The 16,045-nt window shown below is 42.0% G+C and overlaps 1 protein-coding gene across 1 annotated transcript; it reads right to left on the reverse strand.

Moving 5' to 3' along the window:
* Window positions 1-2,715: 2,715 nt before the first annotated feature.
* frs3 (fibroblast growth factor receptor substrate 3) lies at window positions 2,716-14,301 on the reverse strand. Its single transcript, XM_083771787.1, has 7 exons — window positions 14,138-14,301; window positions 12,887-13,015; window positions 12,431-12,519; window positions 12,101-12,287; window positions 11,833-11,994; window positions 11,335-11,456; window positions 2,716-6,972 (listed from the first exon to the last, which is right to left on the reverse strand). The coding sequence occupies exons 3-7, from the start codon at window positions 12,494-12,496 to the stop codon at window positions 5,662-5,664; spliced, it is 1,848 nt and encodes a 615-aa protein (XP_083627913.1). The 5' UTR covers window positions 12,497-12,519; window positions 12,887-13,015; window positions 14,138-14,301; the 3' UTR covers window positions 2,716-5,661.
* Window positions 14,302-16,045: the final 1,744 nt, after the last annotated feature.

The raw sequence follows: 16,045 nt of genomic DNA on the forward strand, positions 1-16,045 counted from the left end.
CTACCACAAAATTGTACTTAAGTACAGTACTTGAGTAAATTTACTTAGTTACTTTCCACCACTGCCTGAGGGGTTTTCATACTACAATCTAACAAATGGCACAAAATTTGCTTTTTCTTAGTCATCTGTAATGGAAAAAAATGAGAAGACCTCCACTGCATACTGATATATAAGCTATGAATTGAATAAATAAATACACACACACACACACACACACACACACACACACACACACACACACACACACACACACACACACACACACACATACTTACAATAAATATATGAAGAAACTTGGTTTCATTTTCAAATTTCAAATTTTTCCCTCTTACAGAAAAAAAGCATTTAGCGTTGGTAAACCAATTAATTCTATACATTCAGATCATAAAGTAGAATCTACAATATAGGAGGAAGTCTTTGCAGTCCTTCATGTCCTGGCTTTTAAAAATGCTCAGGGACATTTGGCACTCTTTCATTTGAAGTCACAAAATCTTAAGTCACTAAATTTGGCTAATGCAACCTGTATACAAATAAACATTAATCCATCACAAAAACCACTACGCACAGGCTCTGAAAGATAATAACATGAATATTATGGACCCATAAATGTACATTGCCAACAAGGTCATATCACACACCCCTGACAGATAAAACAAAATAACAAATAGGTTTAAAAAACAAAATAAAAAATACTTGAGATTTAAGAGTTGAGATAGTTTCAATATTTTAACAGATATGTATTTTATCATGTGATTATGAAAGTTGTACTATGAGCTGTTGAACAGTCATGTACATGATATTGAATTATTGATGATAATGATGAGGTGTAGCTACATGGCACACCTACTGCTGACCATGTGTTGTATTATTTACATTAAGTGATGAATATGGACATGTTAATTAGTGAGCTGAGCTATTTTTTCTATTTCTTCTACTGCTTTCTTTGGTGGTGAACATTATATTCTGTAATGATGCAATTGTAGTCTTTAGTTGCTGATTGTTACACAAATTGCTGTACTGAGAAATGTATGCTCTTTGAAAGGTTTTACATATTTTCAGCTGTGTAAGGCAGAAAAACAACAAACAATTAAATAAAAGGTTAAAGTTATTTATTCATTCATAAGCCCTGTGAGAGGAAAGTGTTGAGAATCAAGATGTCATGTGTGCTGTTTTCCCTATTCAATACTTCTTATACTGTGTATAGCTGTCGGGTGAAAACCTTTGTACGAAAAGGTTACTTTTAAGGAAATGGAAATAAATAACCGGTGGATACAATGTAGCTCTTGTTAATGCTTTCAAACACAGACAGACTTAACCACTTCTAACCTGACATCCCTATTTTGGGCATGTCATTATAGGTGGAAACTTTAAATCACAGACAACAAAAAGGCTAAAATAGCAGATCTACAACCTCACTGTGAGGTTGCTACTTTTTAGCATATTTTGGTGGATACTGTCAAATGCCAAGTAGGGCAGTAATTTATGGGGGAAAAACACACAGAAAATGAACTATGGAGAGACAAAGTTTCTGCCCGACAGCAATGATATATTTCAGCAATCACATTTTCATATTTAGTAACTTTCTGTCACACAGAATAGTGGATATTTTATTGCACCATTTAAATGATTGAATTATGTATGTTATGCTTGGTCGGCTCACTCAGTGTTTAACACTGAGGATTTTGCTGTTCCCTTCTTTAAAAAACAAAAAACAAAACAAAATACATGGTTTCTGTAAATCTAAGTGTAATGCCATGTCATTTAAAGCCCATTTCCCAGTGTAAAGTCTATTTTATACTTTGTCAACACGGTTGTTAAACAGTATAAATTAGTCTTAATTATTTCACTAGGCTGCCTTCAGGAAGGCACAGTGAGAATCTAAATGGGCCTCAAGATAATGCTTATTGTTTTGACAGTTAACATATAGCAAGCCCTTTGGTTGAAAATCCCTTTTTAAATGAAGTTCAAGATTGAATGACAGGGAGCTAATCTTTGAAAATGTACACACTTTGCCCTGTCAAACCAAACCTTCAGCAGCATGGCATATATATTAAGTAATTTTTAGCATCCCTAATCTAGGGCGAACAGTTGGTGAAAATAGTAGATCTACAAGCTCACAACACGTCATGCATGACATTATATGAACTTATGGACTGGCTATATTTGACAAAGATATTTGGTGTTGAGTGAAAACAGGAGGGGGCCTAGAATAGAGCCCTGTATGAAGTATTTAGTTTAGTAATAATGATACATCTATGTGTAGTTTGTGTAAACGTATCTATGATACAATCTATATATGACAGAATCCATAATTTCACTGGGAAAATATAAATTAACTTGTAGTCACTGTTGTTATTTAACAAGGGTGAGGTTATTAATTAATTATTATAAAATTGTGAGAACTGTTTAAGACAGTAAGAGATTCTGATGAAACAGTTAATCAGCTTGAAAATTCTTCTTGTACATTACGAACTACAATATTATGAAATACCTATGGCACTGTTCAGGTGTGTGTTTAAGCATATACAGCGTCACACACAATCAATAAACAGGTTGACCTGTTCGTTCTCATCTAATGATGAAATACGAATCATGAACAAAGTGCCTGAAACAACTGATTCAAATAAGAGGCCATCAAGCCTAATTTATAATCCATAGTATGACGGTGTCACTTTCCAACACTTGTTGGCATGCGACCCCACGTGCCGTGGAGGATAAATTAAGCAATAAACAATAAACACATAGCTCTTTAGACTTCTAGTCAAATGTTCACACTTCACAGTCATAAACTGAATTCAAAACAACAGAGCTATAAACTATTCATTAATTATTGCAAAATGTAAAGACCCTTAGGCCTATTCGGACAAACAAAAAGTTATTGTTAACGTTATGCCAAAATAAAAGTAGGCTATTAACTTCAAAAGATAACTGTCAGATGAAAGTAGATTCATGTATGTGGCTTTTATTTTTACCTTTAGAGACAAAAGTTGTTGCAGTCAGTCCATAGTTACACATTAGCGCAAGTATTGTATAGCAGTGAATAAAAATCCTTCCTTTGTACGAAATGTTGTCCAATTTCATGACCCATTGATATCACCATACTACATTGTATCGAAATTACATCTGAATGAACTTGGCTGCATTGAAAGATCAGTGTAGGGCAAAGATATTTGAAAGCCAATAACAAGACATTTGTGGTCATGTTGATAGTTCACAAACATAAAGTTATAATTATCATAAACACTAATCTCGCATTGTCACCTAAAGCTAATCTTGATCAATACTTGTGCTGATGTGACAGTGGAAGGGCTGATTTTCCAGGTAGATTTTCCTGCGCATGGCTAAATCTAGTCTATTTCCATCAGTTGAAATGTTACGGTGATGTAAAGATGAGAATTGAACTATAGACCATATGCACACGGCGGCCATCTTGCCATTAAGTTAATGAAATGCAAATGCAAAATGCCAACATGGCTGCCATGTGAATATGGTGTGGTGGAACTGAGGTTAAGTTACTTCACCTTAGACACCAGTTTGTAATGTATACAAGGCTTGATGTTTGTACCAGAGAGACATCTAATACTATTGTCTTTTTTTTCTTTCCTTTTTACAGTTCAGAGATACAGATCTCAAAAGAACACAACACTGCTAGCTCTAATACCAAGCAACAACACAAAAGATCTGATATGGCATAGGCTCCAACACATGATATTTAATCATGACAAGTAGCTTACATAAGCTACTGTTATATGTACATGTAGCAGCATAATACCACTGTAGCTGTGATTACCAGACCACAACATTACCATTCTTATATCTCACTCCAAAATGGCTGTCTATGTGGATGAGGTGAAATGTGTCAAATCTCTCCTTTCAATCTTCACTTATCCTCAAAGATTGATTCAGGAGTTATGTAGCCTGACCTACAGGTCCCATTGACGTTGAGAATAACTGCCTTATGGTTCTCTACACCTCCTAATGGCACATATGATTTTATTCAACATACAGTTAGCAGTTCAGTTTTGGCACTTTAAATATAAATTACTTTTCTTTCTTTCTTTCTTTCTTAATTAAGCACAGTTATAACAGTAATACACCAGTATCCAGTGGCAATGTAATGTGAAGCTTTGGTCTCCATATTACCAACTGGATTACAAACAGCTGGTTATCACATTTTAAACAAAAAATATTACAAACACCTAACTGAACAAATTAATGAATAAATAAATAAATACAAAATAAAATAAATAAATATAGATAAATAAATATCAAAGGCTGATTAAAAAGCCTCACTGCATGACTCTGCAACATACTTGATTTAGTACCTTTTATAGACCTTCTCAATCTGATAATTCACTAATTATAGAATCAGTACATTGTATATGAGGTTATAGCTTAATGCCACTATTTGAGGTTTTTATAAAAATCTGCATAAAAGCATAAAACAATGTACTATCCACAATGGTAACAAACAATGTCAATGAAATGTTTGGCCAGTGGCCACACATGTCTGGTCGAATTAATCTGACCTGTGGACCTAAAAGAACAGGAGTAGCAGGATAATTTCAGTGGTCAAGTGTAAAAAGTGCAATGTGACAATCGTCACAGGTCTCTAAATAGTAAACCATATGGATTTCCTACTCGTGTGGAATGATATGTAGAAGGTGTGATCAATAATGTCCTGCCTTCACATTTCTCCAATGGAGATGAAAGGGAGAATAAGCTAATTTAAACCATGTGTGCTAAATGTTTTGTTGTTTGATAAGGACACGGTTAACTTCAAATGTCACATTTGTTTATAATGCTATTCAATTTAAATGTTCTATTGTGCTGAATGTTTCAATTTGGGTTGGACTAAACTATTCTTATGATAATGTACAATTCCATAGGACTGTGTGCAAAACGCTCTGTGTAGACATATAGTAAAAAATACCAACTCTTTCCTACCAACCACAATGGTAGAATTTGGTGCGTGCAAAATGAGGTATGAATATTGGCCGATACCTTGGAGGAACCATTAACCATTCTTCATTCTAACAACTGTTCGAAGGCCAAATAACGAGAAATGGTTACAATTTAGACTCTTAGAATTATTAAAGATTAACTGGAGTGTAATTAAGAGGAAAATTCATGGATGTACTGTAGCATGTTACCAACTGAAGAGTGGAAATAAATAGCTGGAACCAACATACCTATGAATGAAAATGGGTTGAATAATTAAAAATGATCTAACAAAGCATAGAAATAACTGCCTCCACTGACAAACAATGAGGCTTTAAGTTACTTTCAGCTTGAAGGTCAAATTTCAACTAATGTAACAGTGTATATATAGGGTTTAATCTGGAATCCAGCAAAGAGTATAGTTGCAGTTACCACTGCAGGTTACTCAAAAGAGCTTCACACCACATCCAATAAATAACACGCAATAAAATGGCAATTTCTCCTAACTCCTAACTTTCTAGAGCCTCTGTGATTCCTTTTATATGCACAGATACGTTTCAGTACGTACTGTTATTCAGCCTGACAGTCGAATGAATGGATGACAGTGAAGGGTCCAGTGTGCTAAAATGAGGATAAGCCTGTCCCATCAAGCTCTACATCCTCACCTCTATTTACCTCTTTATTTGCTGTCTTCATCTTTCATCTTCACCTTAACACCTTTTACAGAGGCAGGTCTGTGCTGTTGTGGCGAGTCTTTCTGGAAGTCCCATCGTCCCTGGGAAGAGCTTTCTGCAGATTGGACATGGCGGCTGTCTTCTTCAGGTCGATGACTGCGTAGAACTCACTGCGCCGGGGTGCCTGCTGCTGGCCACATTTCTGGATTGGGAGGCGCTGGTGCTGTGGCTGGGACTGGGCACCGGGGGCGCTGCTGAGGGCCGGGCATGGTGGCTCTCCCTCTATATCCACCTGGATGTAATTCAGCTGCCGCGACGGAGGCATGTGGCCGTGCTCGCAGCCTCCGACCCCGGCGCCCGATCGTCTGCGGAAATCAAAGTTAAATATTCGCCCCCCTTTGTCCGACTGACATGACTGGGGGTGCGGGGGGCAGGCGTGCCGCAGCCGGGGGGGCTGCACCTGTTCAGTGTTGACATAGTCCTGCAGGGCGTCTCGGTGGATGCCCCGGCTCTCCTGGTGGTACCCGTTGGGTGTCCCCGGTCCTTCTGAGAACTCGTACTCGTCAAAGTCTTCCTCCTCTTCCTCGTACTCTTCCTCGTCCTGCTCGTCGTCCTCGTCGTCCTGCTCGTCGTCACGCTGCAGAGCGCTGTACTCCCACACAGGAGGCAGAGAGGGCAGGTTCTCGTAGTTGAGCAGAGTTGTCCGCCGGTGACCTCCGCCCAGGCCCCTCTCGCAGGGGTAGCCCTGTGAGGGCAGGGACGAGGGGCCGTGGGGGTGCGAGAGGGAGAGCGAGTGGCTGTCCCCCGTGCTGCTGCTGCTACTTGAACCCACCGACTGGGACACACTGCTGGGACTCAGCCTCTGCTTGCGGCTGCCCCTCAGGCCGTTGATGTTTTCATAGGTGAGCTGGCTGCCCTGGCAGCCCTCTGCAGGGTGCTCGTGACCCGGATGCCGGTGCATGAGGTGGTGGAAGTGATGATAGGAGTGAGAGTTGCACATGTGCAGCGGGGGCTTGTCTCCTTCCGTCTCTGAGCCGGTTGCGCCCTCTACAGGCTGAAGGCCATGGGCATTGTGTGCATGCCTCTCCCTTTCCCGCTCCATTAGATGGCGCTGTGCTGGAGTGGGGCCCAGCATGAATTTAACCTCCTGCGAGGAGGGCTGCAAGAACACCTGAGGATCTTTGCGCTCCTCCAGGGGGCAGCAGCGCATGTTTGACTGGATTCCTTGCCCCCCAACAGGCATGGCCCCCCGTGCTGTCTCTGGGAAAGAGCTGGGATGCACCTCGGGCAGTGAGTGCACACAGTGACGCATAGAAAGATCCCCTTCCATACTAACAGTATTCACGTACGTGTGGGTCTATTAGGAAAGAGAAACACATTGTACATTAGAGCTAATCAATCGGGACCTCAGACCGCCATGGTGATATCAGTTTGAGTTCAGTGCACAGTATTGGTTGCATTTACTATGAAAACGTGCATTTCCCGTCAGTCTGTCAGTCAATCCGTCACCCCACGCCTCCATATATGGTCACGCATCGTGACATCACGTCTAGTCACCCACGTCTCCATATTTTATATGGTCACGCATCGTGACATCACATCTCCATATTTGGTCACGCATCGTGACATCACATCTCCATATATAATCACGCATATGTCAGTCTGACATCATCAAACCCTCTACAAGACACAGTGTACAGGGTTTGATGAGGTCAGATCAACATATGGAATATCAGAACAGGTCAGCTCCATATATGGAGATCTATGGGTGGCAGAGGGGGCAGTGTCTTGAGTGTACAGGGTTTTTCGGGCCTGTTGAGAACTCTAGTTTTTGCCGGCTGCCGGGCGCAGCTGCACTAATAACTTTGGGGCGGGCCCGTCTAGAGTTTGAATGGACAGGTATCAGTCAAAAGGGAGACATCGAATAGGAAGGATGGATGGGGAAGGAATAAGGATCAACATATGGAATGTCAGAACAGGTCAGGTCCATGGGTTTCCAGAAGTTTGAGGTCAGATGTGGAGTTGCTGGACAATATTGATGACATCAGGGATAGGACTGACGGGAAATGCCCGTTTTCAACAAAGATGTGGACAGTTTTTCTCTTTAGTGGAGAAGGGCAAAGTGGTGTACTTAATCTCCGAGGCAACACTGCAGAACAACAACACACAGCAGCAGTAGCCTACTGGAGCTATTAGCCTACTGCTGTAAGTGTGCATGCTTATCGTATAGGGCCTATAGGCTACGTGCGCTCAGGTATAAACAGTTGAAGCTGTTATGCAAAGTAGTCTCCATTTTAATTCGGCACGGTACTTGACACGGTGTGAAAATAGAGGGGAGGGCCAGGGGCACCAGTAAACCTAGACCACTGGGTACTTGTTGCATCTTGGAAAGGGTCTGTCTGCAGACTGCAGATAGTAGCCTGGTGGAACCACTCCCACTGCTGGACAACATTTGCATTCTGCCAGAAGGGAGAGTCTGGTCTCTCTTGGGCAGAGATGATGTACTCCGGACCAATTCTGGTCGGAGCGATATGCGTCAGCTAGAGGCGGGATCAACGCGAGACTGATGACATATTGAAGCTGTACAAATGTAAACACAACCTAACAAGACTACAACTCGAAATTATTATGGAGATATCAAAAATTTTGTCCCGCTGCTTCTGGTTCATTGTTTCTGAGCCCAGATGCAGGCAGGAGGATGGAACTTGTGAACTCAATACTGCCGCAATCTGGCAGAGTCAGACAAACTTTGGAGGCCGATCTCTGTCAGTGTCGTTCACCTCAATGATGATGGTCAACCCAGAAATACTGCAGGTGTGTAAACTTAAAGCATGATAAAAAAGGGAAAACCTCAAAGGTCAAAACCCTGACACACAGTAACGTAATCAACGCCAAGTGGAAAAGCTTGGGCAAGATGAATAATGCACCCCAGGGACAGAAAGAATGGTGGATTACTACATGGTTGTCGACATTCATATCGACCATATTGTGACCGTCTCATGACAACTGCATATACAAGGCATGTCCCACTTGTAGAACTTAACAGTAGAAAATACTGCTCTTCCAAATGCAACAAAACCTTTCCAGACTTTAAATACAGACTTGTACTGAAGATCAAAATAGAAGACTCTAAGGACGAACTATGCTTGACATGCTTTTAGAAAACCGCTGAGGTCCTGCTGGGTCACAACAGTCACTGGCAAAACTCAGAGACGCTGATGGGGCTGCATTTCAAAACGTCATTCAAAAAGTAACCTCTACCAGTCATGTCTTTATAAACAGTGTCAAGCTGGAGACATAACAATCAAGTGGACACCACAGTAATGGAAATCAGACCAGTGGTTAGCAGTGACGATGAAGAATAGAGTTCTCAACAGGGCCGGAAATTAAGGTCTGACTCGACCTTTGCCCTAACTGGAGTGGACCGAGGCCCCGCCTGGCCTTACTAATTAGCAAACATTTTACGACCTACCCGGCTAAAAAATGTGAACAAATCCATATATGTGAAAACGTGAATTTAAAAAAAGACAAAAAAAGGTTGGGCATTCCCAGCTGATGCCGCAATGCCCATTTATGGACCTTTTTTGTCTTGATTGTATTAGGGCCTAATACAATCCCTGTTATGCCCATATATGGAGATCCCTGGTGTGATCAATATTAAGCCCATAGGCCCCCAGGTTTCCGTGGCTCTACTCAGACTTGCAAATGACCAAGTTGGTACAACACATGGATCTCCATATGTGGAGCTGACTATCATCACCTGGATCTCCATATATGAAGATCAAGACACCGACCTCATCAAACCTGTGCATGATTTGACGTACTAGATCTGCATATATGAGCCGGCCAGCAGCTCTACATCTGACCTCACTGACACCAGATTAATAGTTTAACTCCTGCTTCTCAACTGTGCCGTATTAAGAAGCTGTTGTTTCAGCACTAGCTTCTCACCCTCAGGCGTCTTACTGGTGATATAGACTAGAGGAGGATAGGTGGTCCTTTACCATATTCATACAGTGGCCTTTTTGGTCTTGAGTGTGAGATCAAAATGGGTATATGGTCAACTGAGCTCCCCTACCTGGTCTTCAATGGGTATATGGTCAACTGAGCTCCCCTACCTGGTCTTCAATGGGTATATGGTCAACTGAGCTCCCCTACCTGGTCTTCAATGGGTATATGGTCAACTGAGCTCCCCTACCTGGTCTTCAATGTGTATATGGTCAACTGAGCTCCCCTACCTGGTCTTCAATGTGTATATGGTCAACTGAGCTCCCCTACCTGGTCTTCAATGTGTATATGGTCAACTGAGCTCCCCTACCTGGTCTTCAATGTGTATATGGTCAACTGAGCTCCCCTACCTGGTCTTCAATGGGTATATGGTCAACTGAGCTCCCCTACCTGGTCTTCAATGTGTATATGGTCAACTGAGCTCCCCTACCTGGTCTTCAATGGGTATATGGTCAACTGAGCTCCCCTACCTGGTCTTCAATGGGTATATGGTCAACTGAGCTCCCCTACCTGGTCTTCAATGGGTATATGGTCAACTGAGCTCCCCTACCTGGTCTTCAATGGGTATATGGTCAACTGAGCTCCCCTACCTGGTCTTCAATGGGTATATGGTCAACTGAGCTCCCCTACCTGGTCTTCAATGGGTATATGGTCAACTGAGCTCCCCTACCTGGTCTTCAATGTGTATATGGTCAACTGAGCTCCCCTACCTGGTCTTCAATGGGTATATGGTCAACTGAGCTCCCCTACCTGGTCTTCAATGTGTATATGGTCAAATGAGCTCCCCTACCTGGTCTTCAATGGGTATTATGGTCAACTGAGCTCCCCTACCTGGTCTTCAATGGGTATATGGTCAACTGAGCTCCCCTACCTGGTCTTCAATGGGTATATGGTCAACTGAGCTCCCCTACCTGGTCTTCAATGGGTATATGGTCAACTGAGCTCCCCTACCTGGTCTTCAATGGGTATATGGTCAACTGAGCTCCCCTACCTGGTCTTCAATGGGTATATGGTCAACTGAGCTCCCCTACCTGGTCTTCAATGTGTATATGGTCAACTGAGCTCCCCTACCTGGTCTTCAATGGGTATATGGTCAACTGAGCTCCCCTACCTGGTCTTCAATGTGTATATGGTCAACTGAGCTCCCCTACCTGGTCTTCAATGGGTATATGGTCAACTGAGCTCCCCTACCTGGTCTTCAATGGGTATATGGTCAACTGAGCTCCCCTACCTGGTCTTCAATGGGTATATGGTCAACTGAGCTCCCCTACCTGGTCTTCAATGTGTATATGGTCAACTGAGCTCCCCTACCTGGTCTTCAATGGGTATATGGTCAACTGAGCTCCCCTACCTGGTCTTCAATGGGTATATGGTCAACTGAGCTCCCCTACCTGGTCTTCAATGTGTATATGGTCAACTGAGCTCCCCTACCTGGTCTTCAATGGGTATATGGTCAACTGAGCTCCCCTACCTGGTCTTCAATGGGTATATGGTCAACTGAGCTCCCCTACCTGGTCTTCAATGGGTATATGGTCAACTGAGCTCCCCTACCTGGTCTTCAATGGGTATATGGTCAACTGAGCTCCCCTACCTGGTCTTCAATGGGTATACGGTCAACTGAGCTCCCCTACCTGGTCTTCAATGGGTATATGGTCAACTGAGCTCCCCTACCTGGTCTTCAATGGGTATATGGTCAACTGAGCTCCCCTACCTGGTCTTCCAAGCCCATGAGGCTGAGGCCATGGTCGTCAGCAAGGGAGGGTTGGGAGGAGTCGCCTCTGATTGGATAACCAGGGTAGCCATTGGGAAAGCCCTGGACAGGGAATCCTGGAGCTGTAAACAGATTTTTGTCGTGACACAGTGAGACATTAAGGGACATTGCACCGTTTGCACGTGTGTGTGTCTGTATAAATGGTAAATGGTGCATTTATATAGCGCCTTTATCCAAGGCGCTTTACAGAGATTGTGCATTACATTCACCCATTCACACACACATTCATACACCGATAGCAGCGGAAACCATGCAAGGCACCAACTAGCACATCGGGAGCAATTAGGGGTTCAGTGTCTTGCACAAGGACACTTCGACAGTAACTCTGGGGGAGCCTGGGTTCGAACTGGCAACCTTACGGTTACCATCCAGGCACTCTACCCCTGAGCCACCGCCCCGCCCCGCCCCGCCCCGCCCCGTATGTGTGTATGTACTCACTGTTGGGAGTCTGCGGTGTGCGTGGCATGTCCATCTCTGGTGTGTGACCACCACGGCTCATCATCATTGACTCTTCCACTACATTAATGCTATTGCACTGCATTAGCTCCTGGAGCAGGTTGAATATCTCCTCGGCTCGAGAACACTTGAATGCAAATATTCCTGGGTGAAAAAAGCAATCCAACAATGTGGATTCAATAACTTTGCACATGCAGTATGATTGAAGCAGATTGACCAGGCATGTATTTAGAGAAACTCGATGACCTACCCTGCCCAGTTTGACAGCGGCGACCGCTCTCAAAAGAAAAGAGGTTAGAGTCATAGCCGTAGCGTCGCAAGCAAAGATAGGGCCATCGGATGGCATCCCTTTTGCGTGTGTGTAGGATGAGCTCTGTCTGCGTGAGCTCCATGGTTCCAGAACCCAACTCATTGCCCTCATCATCCACATTAGTGACCTAGCAAGAGGTCAAATAAAAGTCATATAGTTGTTGCTCTTTCGAAGCGATAACTTTGGAGGGTGGGAGGGGTAACATACTCTTCTTAGAAATAAGGACTACTAAATGAATAAACGAAACACGACAGTTTGGGGTATGGGTACCTTGAATTTGGTGAGATGGTTGTCTCGGATGGGGTCTCTGTATAGACAGCTCCAACAGCTCCCCATAGCTTCAGCAGACCAGCTGAAACCTGTTGATGCAATGAGGCAACGCATGAAAGCAGGCATTGGTTTTCTTTAAGTTGATGGACTTACTGTATCAAACACAAGCAACATTCAATCATACACTTGCAGTGGTTCCCAAACTTTTCAGGTCGAGAAACAAAAGAGAGATTATATGTTTGCACGGCACCCAAACTAGTGAAAATAGCAGTTGCAAGCTTGTAGATTGGATATTTTCACTACATCTTAATTCTTTTTTTAATTTATGGAATTTGTTTGTTTGTTTTTTATGGGAAAAGGAAATGGGATTTTTACTCGAGTGGTGAGTCGTGACCCACAAATGGGTCCTGGCCCACTGCTTTGGAGAACATGCAATGTTACATGCAAAGTTCTTACTCAGTCCAGGCCATCAGTGGAGAGAGATTCAAGCCTCAATCCCAGGATCGTCTACTGGGCATCATCATTGTAAAACACAAGCCAGTTGGGTGGTTTAACATCTTCAAGAGAAACATCATCTTCTCCCTCCTAAAATTGATAAAGCTACTTACAGTAAATACACACAGCACAGGTGTAAGAAATTGTCAAGACAAAAACACATGTTAGAATTTAGGAAAGAAGAAAGACATCTCATTGATTGAACAGATACAAATTAGTTCCCCTTTAGGTTGCCTCGTAGAATTACATGTAAAAATATACCCCTCCCTCATAGTTTCTATCAAAAGCTAACTGTATTATTTACACCCTGATATGTTTAAAAATAATAAAATAATGATATGACAAAACTTCTCACATAAAATGTTACACTAATAACCGCAGCCACAATCACAGCCAGTTGTGAATAAAGGTCCTTATTTGACCATCTCAAACTATGCTTCAAAATAGTGACCATGTGATAAATATGATGACAATGCTTTTGTCATTACAATATATATAGGCTATACATTGATTGATTGATTGATGTTTATTGACAATGTTTACAGCATGTACAGAAATATATATATATATATATATATATATATATATATATATATATATATATATATATAAACATTTTGGACACATCTGTGATCTGTCCAGCATGGCATGCTGTATAGCACAGGAAACATAAGACCAAACAAATAATGCTCACATATGGCTGTGATTTCTGTTCAATTTAGTGTGTTATCTGGAAATAGGCTACAATATTTTCGGAACAACACCGCGTGTGTTCTCTAATCCAGGCCTATAGCCTATATCTGGTTGATTTAAGATGCCAGGCAACCAGTGACTCTATAGCCTGGTTTTGATTCAAGAGCGAGCAATCTTGAATCAGAACCAGCAGGCTAAGAGCTAGGCTACATGACAGTCATACACTTGTCATATATCATGGAACGGTAACAGGCACATCTTTATTCATCTAGGCTTTTAGAAATAGACAAATCGTAGCCTTTTGCTCAATTAGCCAAGACGACGCAAAATCCAGAAGAAGCCGACGGCGCTCAAATCAATTTGAAGTGCACAAAATATGTCACAGCTATGCGATTAAGCATCTATGCACAATGCATCGACACAATGTAGCCATTATGTTCCAATGGTTAGTGGATACAATAGCGCGAACATTTAGCAGTTAAAGGGAAACTGAGGAAAGAGCGATCATTTGCTACTCACATGTTGGCACGGATTGTTATTAGCCCTAGTAGCCTAAATAAGCATTGAGACGGCAAATGATTACCGGCGCTGGCTGCAGCTGTTAATGGCATATGGCACTTGCACAGAAGAAAAGCAAATAAAAAAAAATCTAGTGGCAGCAATAAAATGTTTTTTTTTCTCCTCTTTTTTTCTTTCTTGTTTTTTCCCCCTCTCTCCCCTTACGCCCCCCTACTGCAGCGCGGGCCTCCCAGTGACATTTCCCCACCAACGGGGTGAGAGTTCACAGTCAGACAACGAGTGTTTTTTTTTTTTTTTCCTGTTTTCTTTTGGGGGGGGGGGGGGGGTTACTGGGAAAGGTGTGACTGGGACTGGCATAGGATGGAGCATTACGAATAATGCAATACGAATGAATCCAGTGGTTTTATTTGTAGGGCAGGCCTATAATTTCCCTTTATTGGAAATTTAACAAAGAAAAGGGAAAAAGTATATTGCATTAATACCGGTAGTCACACCTGGACACAAGTCTCTTGACACACCATGTAGCCTACTAGTTTGTGGACCAATTAATTAATCAATGGATAATTTATAGGCTATTTATTGTTTATTATACGGATCCTCATCTATTCTTCCTGGGGTTCACACATGAATGCTTCCATCATCTGACTAACCTCTCTCATCCGAAGGGTGCACTGACCATGAGGTGTTCTCATCATATGATGCACCGGCCTTCTTTTGAGGAATTGTGGCTGCGTAGGTTATTCTTAAATAGGTTTACTTTTTTTCTTTGTACATTTTTGTTTCTCAGATTTTGTGTGTGATATGCAATGATGAATGTCCCCTATAGGTGTTTCCTTCAAGCATTGCCCAACTCCACCAGGCAGTGTCTCCATCAGAAACAGTCTGGGACCATATTTGTGCACATATAACACACGCTCAACAAAAAGGCTATATGAGATCATGTCTATGTGACCCTTTTGTCATTTTTTATTCTGTAGCATGTGTTTTTAAACTGTAAATACATTCTGGGTGATCTCATTTCACTGTTATTTCTGATTGTGTTGACAGGATCAGTTGTAAATTAGGTCTATTATCTTAATGACGCAAGGTTCATGTTTTAGATCTCTATCCATGCTAGGCCTATATGAACTCATTTTTTGATTGATTGATTGTTTGATTGTTTGATTGATTGATTGATTGATTGATTGATTGATTGATTGATTGATTGATTGAAATATTTATTAACAGTTTGCAGAATTACAGTACATTTCAAGCACAACTCAATACAATGACTGTTAACTGAGTGGACGACCCAATAAAGCATTACACTTGTTTACAAGAGGGTCTACCTTGTTCAATTCATCAAAACATTTAGAGACATACAAACTTCTATATAGCCAAAGAACAGAACAGGAATTCAACATAAAGGAGGTAAAAAGGGAAAGAAACATGGGGGGATTCAGATTTTACGGGGGCCAGTTTCGAATTGCAGCTGTCCGTAGGTGCCCTTTGAGAGCGGTTTTGAAGGAATCAAGGGATTCGCATGTCTTAAAGACCGTTCTACATTTTGATGGCGCAAAAATAATTTAGTCCCTTGTTTGTGCCGAATCTGGGCACATGGTTTGTTGCACTCCCTCTGGTGTTGTGGGTGTGAACTTGGACTTATGTGGTAACATTAAGGAAGTATTTAGACAGGTACATGGGTATCTTGTTTTGGGAAGTCTGGAGCCTTGTTCTAATGGCCTTTGAGGTGCTGTGGTACCAAGAGGTGCATGCATAGTCGAAGAAACCTTGTACGAGGGCTCCTGTTAGGGTCTTCAAGGTTTTTTTTTGTAGACCAGCGAGGTGATCCTGTAAAATAATCTTGTTCTTTGGTTGACTTTTTTGATTACGTTGGTGGCCATTTTATCACCGGAAAGATTAACCTCC

This window comes from Protomyctophum parallelum (assembly GCF_964188405.1).
Source record: "Protomyctophum parallelum genome assembly, chromosome: 8".
In the NCBI taxonomy this organism is placed as follows: Eukaryota; Metazoa; Chordata; class Actinopteri; order Myctophiformes; family Myctophidae; genus Protomyctophum; species Protomyctophum parallelum.